The 10732-nt window shown below is 45.6% G+C and overlaps 1 protein-coding gene across 1 annotated transcript in view; it reads right to left on the bottom strand.

Moving 5' to 3' along the window:
- Positions 1 to 3743: 3743 nt before the first annotated feature.
- Positions 3744 to 10732, bottom strand: part of CAMK1D (calcium/calmodulin-dependent protein kinase ID) — a 412726-nt gene continuing 405737 nt past the window's right edge. The window contains exon 13 of the mRNA XM_005876600.2: positions 3744 to 9889. Within this exon, the coding sequence (XP_005876662.1) occupies positions 9771 to 9889 (119 nt within the window). The 3' untranslated portion in view covers positions 3744 to 9770. The remainder of the gene's footprint in view (positions 9890 to 10732) is intronic.

Below are 10732 nucleotides of genomic sequence, written 5' to 3'. Positions count from 1 at the left end.
TAGTTGTAGAATTTCCACTCAGCCAGCCTTCCTGTGGTTCTGGATGATGTCCGTTTTGTCTTTTAGTTGTATTTTTGAAGTAGTTGTTTGAGGCAGCAATTTCCGGTGTTTACCTATGCCGCCATCTTGGTTTCTCCAGCATATAATTGTTTATAGTATTTTCTTACAATCCTTTGTATTTCTGTGGTGTCAGTTGTTACTTCACAGCTTTTGTTTCTGATTTTATTTATTTGGGTCCTCTCTCTTTGTTTCTTGATGATCCTGGCTAAAGGTCCATCAATCTTGTTTATCTTTTCAAAGAACCAGCTCTTGGTTTCATTGATTTTTTTGGTATTGCTTTTTCAGTCTCTATGTAATTTATTTCTGCTCTAATCTTTTTTATTTACTTCCTTCTACTCACTCTGGAATTTTCTCGTTGTTCTCTTTCTAATATTTTAAGTTTTAGGGTTAAATAGTTTATTATTATTATTATTATTATTATTATTATTATTATTTGAGGTAGGCCTGTACTGATAGAATTTATTTCTCAGGACTATGTCCCATAGATTTTGAGCAGTTGTTATAGGAAGTTTTTTATTTCTTTCTTGATCTCATGTGTAAACTACTCATTGTTTACTAACATGCTATTTAGCCTTCATTTGTTTGAATGTTTTCAAGTATTTTTACTGTAGTTGATTTCTAATTTCATACCATAGTGGTCTGAGAAGATGCTTGATATGATTTTAATGTTCTTGTACTTCTAGAGATTTTTTTGTGTGTCCTAACATGTGGTCTGTCTTTGAGAATGACCCATGTACACTTGAGAAGAATGTCTATTCTGCAGCTTTGGAGTGAAATGGTCTATAAATGTCAATTAAATCCATTTGATTCAGTGTGCCATTTAGAGTATCTGTTTCCTTGTTAGTTCTTTGTCTGGAACATCTATCCAATGAAGTCACCGAGGTGTTAAAGTCACCTAATGTGACTGTATGGCTGTTGATCTCTTCCTTAAAGTATATTTAGATTGCTCCTGTACTGGGTGCATATATGTTTACAGGGTTTTATTCTCTTTTTGGATTGATCCCTTATGTAGTGACCTTTATTGTCTCTTGTGATGGCCTTCATTTTGAATTCTATTTTGTCAGATATTAGTATTGCTAATCCAGGTTTTTTTTTCATTTCCATTTACATGGAAAATTTTTCCCTTCACTTTCATCCTGTGTGAGTCTTTTGTTCTGAGGTGCATTTCTTATAGACAGCATATGATTGGTTCATGTTTTTGTATTCATTCAGCTACCATATGTCTTTTGATTGGAGTATTTAATCCATTTACATTTAAAGTTATGGATAGGTACTTATATATTGCCATTTTAATTCTTTATGCCTATCTCTCTCTCTATTTCTTCTTCTCATTACAGCAGTCTCTTTAGTATTTCTTGCAGTGCAAGTTTGGTGGTGATAAACTCCTTTAACCTTTTTTTTTTTCGCTTGGAAGCTCTTTATTTCATCATCTATTTTCATGATAGCCTTGCTGGATATAGTAATTTTGGTTTCAGATCCTTGCTTTTCATTACCTTGAATAAATACTTCATGCCATTCTCCTCTGGCCTGTAGAGTTTCTGATGAAAAATCAGGTGATAGCCTTATTGGAGTTTCTTTGTAGGTAACACATTGCTTTTCTCTTTCTGCCTTTAAGATTCTCTCTTTGTGTTTAATTTTTGGCATTTTAATTATGATATGTCTGGGTGTCAGCCTATTTGGGTTCTTTTTCTTGCTTGGGACTCTCTGTGCCTCCTGAACTTGTGTGACATTTTCCTTCACCATTATTTCTTCAGAAATTCTGTCCCTTGCTCACTTTTTTCTACTACTGGCACACCTATTATGCGGATATTATTACGTTTCATGTTGTCCCACAGTTCCCTTAAGCTGTCCTCCTGTTTTTTAATTGTTTCTTTCTTTTTGGTTTTCTGGTTGAGTGATGTTTTTCCCTACCTTTTCTTCTAATTCACTGATACAGTCCTCAGCTTACTCTTATCTGCTGTGTATTCCTTCCACTGTATTCTTTATTAGTGCCATGTCATTCTTCATAGTTACTATATATTTTTTTTCATGCTGTTGAGCCCCTTTGCCATCATTATTTTGAACTCTATGTCTGATAAATTTCTTATCTCCATTTCATTTAGCTCTTCTTCTGGAGAATTCTCTTGTTCTTTCATTGGGGTTTATTTTTTTATCTCCCCATTTTGTTTGAGTTTGTGTCTGTGTATTGAGTAGATCTGCTAGTGCAGGACAATGTCAGACACTGTTTGTGACTGGTCTTGAGTATTGTTTTTAAGCTATCAGCAATCCATCTCTGCTGGGGCTAGGTGCTTTTGGAAAATACTGAGATGTGCACCAGGGTCTGCTTTTCCTAGCCCTGATCCCAAAAGGAGATCAGGCAAAGATTCAAAGCCTCTAGAGATCCTCCTCTGCCCGCAGTTTGATTGTTATCAGTCTTGGTTAGCCTCAGGTTATTAACCACAGATTAGGGCAAGAGATCTTCCAACAGGGTGGGTCAACTGCCTTTCTGCCCAGGTAAAAAGCACCTGGATAGTAAATTCATGAAGGAAAAAGATCTCCTCCGAAGTGTGAGGGAATGACTCAGCACAAGAAACTGGGGTGGCCCCTTCAAGCTCCAACCCCAGAGCTCCCAACCTTAGACTCTCCTCACACAGCTCTGCCCTCCCTCTACCAGAGCCCAGGTGAGTGGCTGCACACAAAATTTTATGGGTTGGCCCTTTAAGAGAGTGCCTGTATTTCCAGATGCCTCTCACTGGCAGACTGCTTCTTTTCACAGCCAATTGTTATGTGAGCACCTTTCTCAGTTCTGGTGCTCTCTGCTGGGGGGCCTAGCTTGGGGTTTAGTCCCCAGAGTTTTCAGTGAGAACCCCCCACAGCTGAGGTATCTCCCTGGGACTTCAGCTGCTGTCTGTGGGAGCCTGGCCAGCCCTTTCTCACCTCTGCACTTTCTACCAATCTCTATGAGGTCCCTGCTTTTTGTCCTTGGTTATCAGGGTTCTCTCCAGCTAGTCCTCAGTTGATTTTTCAGGGTGATTCTTCTGTAGTTAGTTGTATTTCCAGCTTGTTCCTGGGAGTGTGTCAGTGTAGCTTCCACTTACTCCATTGCCATTTTGGAATCCTTTGGTTACTATTTTGATTGAGGGAATTGTCTGGACATCAGGCTCAATCCCCTCAATATATATGATGACCTAGGAACAACCCTCCCCCCCAAAAAAACCCCCACAAAATATATAGCAGCCAGCCTTATACTCAAAAAGGAACCTTTTTCTGGGCATGGAGAACTCCAAGGCTGTGTTGAGAACATGGACATGTGTGTGCCCTCTCAACGCCACTCACAGCGGGCTTCCTGGAATTAGCCTTGGCTTTTCCTCCAAACAAATGACGACCATCTAGTTAGTGTGATTTGAGTTTCTGGGCTCACTGCAGCCACCTTCTGCAGCAGCAAGGAAAAGGGGGAGCTTTCCTGTCTAGCAAGGTGTTCAACTGGGCACCCTCCACATACCCCAAAGCCAAGATATGCCCACCCCTCCATGGCACTTCTTGCTCATTGGACCAGTGATGTGAAATATTTAGGGGACCTCATTTGTTTCTGGGGGCTCAATTCAAAACTTTCTTTCAAATCCAAAATTCAGAGAGAAGAGGAAAGGAGAGCTGTTGGGACACCCACCTCCTGCTCCTTATGGAGGAAACAAACCACATACATCTGAAGGTGATTAAACTGTCTTTATTGGAGGAAAACAAGAAGCCATCAGTCTCATTATCATTATGACAGAAATCTTGATATGTGTACATGATTGTCAAGGCAGAACATCATTTGCTACATTGCCCATTCACAATTTTGCAGAGCCGCAAACCTATGAGGGCTAAACTTCTTGCAGAGTTTATTACATGCATGGAATAAATGCACAGTTTCCCTTCTTTTGGACAAGGATGTTTTCATGGGAAAATGGAACCAGTTGCAGGCCTGGTAATAATAGACATGGGGACATTCCTTTTGGAAAACATGCTCAGTGCTGAGAGAGCTGCAAGAAGGGCGTGTGTAATGACTAAAGCCAATTGAAAAATTGTCCCAAATTCGATTCTGGACAGAATGTACATGTTATGTTTTCCAACCTGAGCGTGGGACTGAGATAAATGCTCTCTGAAACATGTGGCCCCGCCTTTGAAAACTAACCATTTCTGTTGCCATTTGGACAGCATTTCACTCCATTCTGAGGCCAAATGCCCTGGGAAGGAGAGTACAAACCTCCCTCTCTGTCTCTGTCTCTCTCTCCCCCATCCTCTGTCCCAGCACCCAGTTCCCCAAAGTGCAGGCCTGCCATGAGGGCCAGGAACCTGTCTGTCCAGGTTAAAGTTTTCCTTTGAGAAGTAATTTATCTGGTGTTTGGGGCTTTTGAGCTCCTGGTGACATCTTACCGCTGTGACTGAAACCTCAAACACTCCTCTTGTTTTCTTTTTTCCTGTCCATAAGAAAATAAAATCACCTCTAACTAAAATAATTCAGTAAATAAGCAGAATACATAATCATCGTAGAAGTTCCCTGGAGACCAAAGGGTTAAAAACAGATATAGCAAATGCAGAAGCGGCTTTAGTACAAAGAATGAATGCAACAGTTTGTCCCTTTGGTGTAGAAAGATACAAATAAGCCATTCCACGCTTTGTCCACAAAGTCAGACGTGGCAGCCTCATGCTGTGGGTTTGGCTGCCAAATGCACAGCCTTTGGGTTAGTAGAAGTGGGGCCCCAGAGCCCCAAGCTGAGCTGCTCCCGCTGCAGGTGGTGGGCCAGGCCTTGGCTGGCATGCAGGGCCGTCCTCACAGTGGGGCGAGGCCACTGTGCCCACTCCTGGTGGCAGATCATGAGGCACGGGGACCACAATGAAGGTTTGGGCCGGAAGGGGCTGTGGGCCACTACCTTCCTCTTTCTCCTCCCTGTCTGCTGTTCACAGTAGCGAACTCATCTACAGACTAGTTTTCTTGCATGTTCAGGAAATAAGTGTCCCTCCTTTTAGGAATCTGTTTGCCCTGTTCACCATTTCTATCTTAACATTTTCAATTCTGAAAACCAAAGGATTGGAACACATTTTTTGGCAAATGTCAGGTACACTTGAAGCTCCCAAGTAGGATCAGGTGCCCCCAAAAGCATGGTGGGTTCCTACACATTTATTTTGGAGACAAACTAGACAGTGTTTGGTCTGGAATGTGTTGAGGAAAAGGCAAACTGCGAGTGTGAGCAGACAGAACGGGGCGTGGCATTGCTTCGGGGACGTGCAGAGGCTCCGTGCACTGGTTATCAGAGGACCTTGGTTTCGTTTGCCAGAAGTGACTGTGCGGCCCTGGGAAAGAGTGCGTCTCATTTCTCTTCGGGGAAGCGGAGGAGCTGCCCTTTGCCAGCTCTTGCTTCCCTTTCTCATTTCCAAAGGAACCCCGCAGTGCGCTGTGAAGTCCCATAAAGTAGGGCGGTTGCTGGCAAGATCGCAAAGGCGTGGCCCAGCGCTCCTGTCTCCAGCCCTGGAGCGATGACGATGGTTCTGTATGGCTTCCCTAGTGTGAAATCGGTAGTGGTCAAGGCTTAGGTGGGTAACAGAGCCATAGTGCAAAGCCTTAACAATACTGAGTTGTCTCCACTGGGACACGGTTTTTCCTTTCTGTTCAAAACTGCTCATGAAATGTCAAACCTCACGAACCCCAGTGGGTTAATCAGATTGAGCTGCTACTCCTGAGAGAGAGGGTCAGCCTCCTTTCAGGAGGGTCCCTTGGGCTTTCTTTCTTTGTCTCTGGTGTCCTTGGCCTTCATTCTAAAGGGGAGTCCCCCTCTCCCTCCCACAATCCATCCAGGACCTGCTGGACACCAAGGTAGACAAGTGAACAGGATGGGATTAGTGCTGGACAGGTAAACTGAGTCTAATCCCTTCCATCAGATGGCTCATCCTTCCTAAGTGCCAGCGCCTGGACTATTGGGCCGAAGGTGTCTTCTTTTGCTCCAAGCCGGACTGCCTAGTTCCTAGGACACTACGTTAAGAGCTCCTGGAGAGTGGGATCCTGTCAAAGGTCAAGCCCGTGTGTGTGTGTGTGTGTGTGTGTGTGTGTGTGTGTGTGTGCGCTGCTCCATTCTTGGGGTGAGATTTCAGAAGTGACTGGAACCACTGCCATAGTCAAGAACGCAGAGCCATGCCTGCCCTTAGGGCACGCTGCATAGTTTTCTTTAAGGGAACATGAAGGGGACAATCCTTTCTATTCTCCTGCGGAGCCAAGGGCAGCAGGAGGTGGTGAAACTGCCATGAGCAGCCCTGGCACTGCTATTGCTCCATCTGGCATCTTTTCTCAAGAGCGTTTGTGGTTTGTGCGCACTTCATGTGGGTAGGCCCTGCCCCTCTCAGCTCCAGCTGCCTCTGCCTCATGCCAACCCGACGCCCAGCCCTGTGTGCTCGCTGAGGGAGCACAGTGAGCAGTCCGGACCCCAGAGACCTGGTTAGGAGGGATACGCTGCAGGTCTGCCTGTGACCTGCGAGTGAGCAGGTGCTCGCTGTTTCAGGCACATGCTAGCTTCTCTATGGTCTCAACAGTGAGATGAAGGCCAGGAAAGCGAGGGAGGCACAGACAGGCAGTTAAGGGAAAAATCACTCAAGGACACTATTTCAAATGTAATGTTCAGGTGAGAAGAAATCCACTTGCTCTAAGAAGGTGAGGAGACCAAATGGAAGGCAGCCTGTGATGGGGCCAGAGGTCCACCCTTAGCCTCACCACACACACTGGCTCCCGGGCGAGTACCAGCCAGTGCACATAGGAAATGCTCAGCTACTCTTGGTGAAATCTGACTCTGCCACCTACTCGGCAGGTCTTAACAAAAGGCACATTCCGGGTTCTCTTCCTGTGTTGTGACGAAGCATAAACAATCCCAAATACAGCTGAAGAACCGCTAGCCTTTGGCCACTCAGGCTCTCTCAAAAGACCAATAGTTCTTCCACATGGTAGTTACTTTCTCCTCTTCATAAAACAACAGGAAATTACCCAAGTCTGGTGGCATTGAGACAGTACGGACTTGCCTGATGTCAAGGTCAAGCTTTGGGCTAAAACCAGTCCCCGTCCCCTGCACTGTATTGACTGAGACCTGACTATTACAGGCCAGCGTGGCCGAGAGCTGACCCAAACCACAGGAGGACAGCTGCAGCAGGGCCCATCTTTCAGCTGCTCCACACTTCTCAGGTAAGACATACTTTCAAGCTAATTGAATACACATGCACCCCACACATTAGCTCCAGAAAACAATGTAATCACCAATAACAGAATTTGCTTTCTAAGTGCCAGCGCCAGGCCTGTTTAACCAAAATTGTCTTCTTTTGCTCCAAGCCTGACTGCTCAGTTCCTAGGACACTACGCTATGAGCCGGCATGGCGTGGAGGGTGCCAGACCTGCAGGGGACAGTGGACACAAGGATTCAAAACTTTAGGCAAATTTTCACTCCCTATGATGCTGATTGTTTTCTTACACTGTAGAAACTTAAATGTTCCATTACGCTTATTAATAAGCAACATCCTACCAAGCCTCCTGGAGAGATGCCTCCGTTTCCTCAGATTCTCTTTACAAGACTCATGCTATCGCCCTTCTGAAGGTGAGGACTCACAGTGCTAACTGGCAACAACTTGGGCAAATGCATCAATTTGGGTGGCTGCATATCTCACTCAGTTGACACTTATTTCTTAACTGGCTCTGTTGTCATTTTGTTGTTTTCCAGGCTTTTTACAGATTTTGAAGAGTGATAGTCTGATTTTACTCTGGTTGCATGTGTGACAGATGCCAAATGGGATTCCTGCCCAGGGGCTGAGTGCCTATGAGGTATATGAAAACAGGGTAGACCAGCTGCCTGTCTTTCCAGCTGCTCTTATGCATACCTGCTCTGCCATCCTAAAGGAGGCAGAATGGAGCTCTAAATCGAATACTGTGTGTGTGCGTGCGTGCGTGCGTGCATGCGTGCGTGCATGTGTGTGTGTGTGTGTCTGTGTGTGTGTGTGTGTTGGGGAGGCTATTGCTAAACATTTGGCCTGGACATAGGCAAGGTTGTGGAAGTGATGAAGATGGTTTGACCAACAGGACCTGCCAAGTCTGGCCAATAGCAGGAGCAGAGCTTGAGGACAACAGCTAGGAAAGTCGTTGGACCATCAGCAGACCTACAGGGACACACGATGAGCTTAAGCTGTCTGTGCAGAATGCAGACTCATGGCGTTGCCTGACCATCGAGGGAGGGCTTTTGCAAAGCTGGCATTTGGAGCCACCTGCTTGCCTCTACAAGACAGCATCCTTGAAGTCTCCTTGAAAAGCGGTTTGCCCTGGATTTCACCCTGTGCTTGCTTTATCTTGCACACCCGTCCACCACGTGGGTGAATGACATGGCCCAGTTTGCCAGGGTCATTGCCAGTTATAGCTCTGCAAGTCCTACACCCTGGGAAATCCTTCAGTCCCCCACCCCCATCACAGGTCTTTGGTTTTCAGACAGCCCTGGTCAGAGGGACAGCTTCAGTGCCAGCTGAGCCTGGCTGGACCGTCTCTGGCCATCACTGCAGCTGTGTCCTGCTTGCTTGGCAGTTCACCTCTCTTTACCACCCCAGATAAATTCTTTTCCAAAGCCACTGCCCTCCCCTCCTCCAGGTAATATTCATAAAGAACAGGGTAAAAATGTGCGAAACAACTTATGTGAGTTGGAGGTCATTGTAAGTGTAAGATTAGAAATGCATTTTTTTAAAAAAGAGAGAAAGAGCGATTAGTTTGAAAACTGCATAGCTGAGAGCAGAGCTTCCAGGCATTACCCCCATGAGAAATGAGAGCAGCGTGGAAAGTTCACTTTAAACAAAATGGCATCTTGTTCCTTTTGTGAGAAAGGTCCTTAACCATCTGCTGGGTGGGCATCTCCTTCACAGCAAGTCTCGCCTCTAAAGTTTCAGTCTCAGGGGAGCAGCCTTCTTACTGTCTGAGCGCTGGGGGCACGAGGCCACTAGTGTCTCTGGTTGGCGGGGGTTTGCTGGAGGAGCCGCCAGGAAAGGGATCTGCAGGGCCTTCCCCAAGTGGCCGGAGAAGCCAGCCCCGCGGCGCTGCTCAGCTGTCCAGGGAAGGACAGAGAGAAGGAGGAGAAGTAAAGTGCACTCTTCACTTTGGAGACAGATTCTTGATCCTCTTCTTATAAATTTTAAAAATCCCTTGAAATTCGCCTTGGAGGGGAAAAAAAATCTCCTAATGGTTAACATAAAACTTCACTACCAACAAGCAAACGATATAGGTCATGTAACTAAGTATAGATTGCAAGGACATATATCTTAAAAGGAAAAAAAACCCTAATGCACAATATTTACCAATACTTAAATAATCCAGTTGAAACCTTTTATGTCATTAATGAAAAATACAACATAGACGGTTACCTATAGTGAGAAGAGCAGAAATGATGAAAGTTGGGGAGAGGACAAAGAGAGTCCATCCATTAGAGCTTTGCAAGATTCATATATACAGCACCAGGTCCTGTTAAATCAGCTCCCTTGAGTCAGTACAGTTTGTGAGAAATGAACACTTCAGAATTGCAGTATAAAATATGGCCATAAAAAACTTCTGTCTTCCAGTCCTGTGCAGGTAGGCGCACCATGCAAGGTGGGGTCACTCTGGGGTGGCTGGTGGCACTGGTGGCCCTGGGGACCCCTTCCCTGGCTCTGCCCGAGGCCTCGCCCCTGGGCCCCACATCCAGAGCCAGTCACTTGCTTCCAGAGTGCACAGTCGTCACAGTGGTGGGCCTCGGTCTCCGCTCGGCTCCCACTCCAGGGACCCCTGATGAAGAGGAAATGAAACTACAGAGCGTGGAGGGTGCCAGACCTGCAGGGGACAGTGGACACAAGGATTCAAACTTCAGAAGGAAATACTCCCCCTTCTTATGGCAAGGGTTTGTGCAGGGGCCAAACTTCTCCACACTGGACCCTAAACGTTTACCTGTCCATAGGAAAGCAATTGCAATGTGTTCAGAATGCTTACTTTCTAGACCCAACTCTTCCCTCCTTTTTTCATTATACTTACAACTGCTTTGTATTTGAATACCACATGGGGTAGCCACCACAATCCGATAGGTTCCAGAATGAGCACTTACTATGTACTAGGTATCAAACTAGGTGCTGAATAAACACTGTCATTATGAGAACAACACTTCATGAAGTTGTTATTTTAAGAACGAAGAGAGAATGTGATGCCCCTATGACCCCTGCTTGTGTGTGGTCTGCACTCTTGGCTAAGAAGCACCTGGACAGAGAGCACACCGAGAGGGGCTGTTGCCTATCCCGTGTGAGCTCAGCAGCCCTGGCCTGAACTTGGCCCTCACAGGCCACAGTCAAATGCGTCCCAAGCAGAAGTGTTGCACCGGGAGGTCTGGATGTGGATGAATCCACTGAGCTAAGCTCCAGTAGTGTCCCCCCATGGACTTTGCAGGCTTGGAAGATCCATAAAATAAATGATTCTGATGGCTTCACTGTCAGAGCTGTTGCATAAATATTCAAAGAAATGACCTACTGTGGGTTTCCTTTGACCAGAGGGTGGAGAGGAACTATGCTGACTTGGAAACGTGGGTCTAGGGGAGTGTGCAATTGGGTTGGGGGACTCATGGAGATTTTTCATTTTTAATATATTTTTAATTGTTGATAGTATTACAGATTTCTCCCATCCCCCCTT

This window comes from Myotis brandtii, unplaced genomic scaffold (assembly GCF_000412655.1).
Source record: "Myotis brandtii unplaced genomic scaffold, ASM41265v1 scaffold49, whole genome shotgun sequence".
In the NCBI taxonomy this organism is placed as follows: domain Eukaryota; kingdom Metazoa; phylum Chordata; class Mammalia; order Chiroptera; family Vespertilionidae; genus Myotis; species Myotis brandtii.
This window is presented reverse-complemented; position numbering and strand designations above follow the sequence as displayed.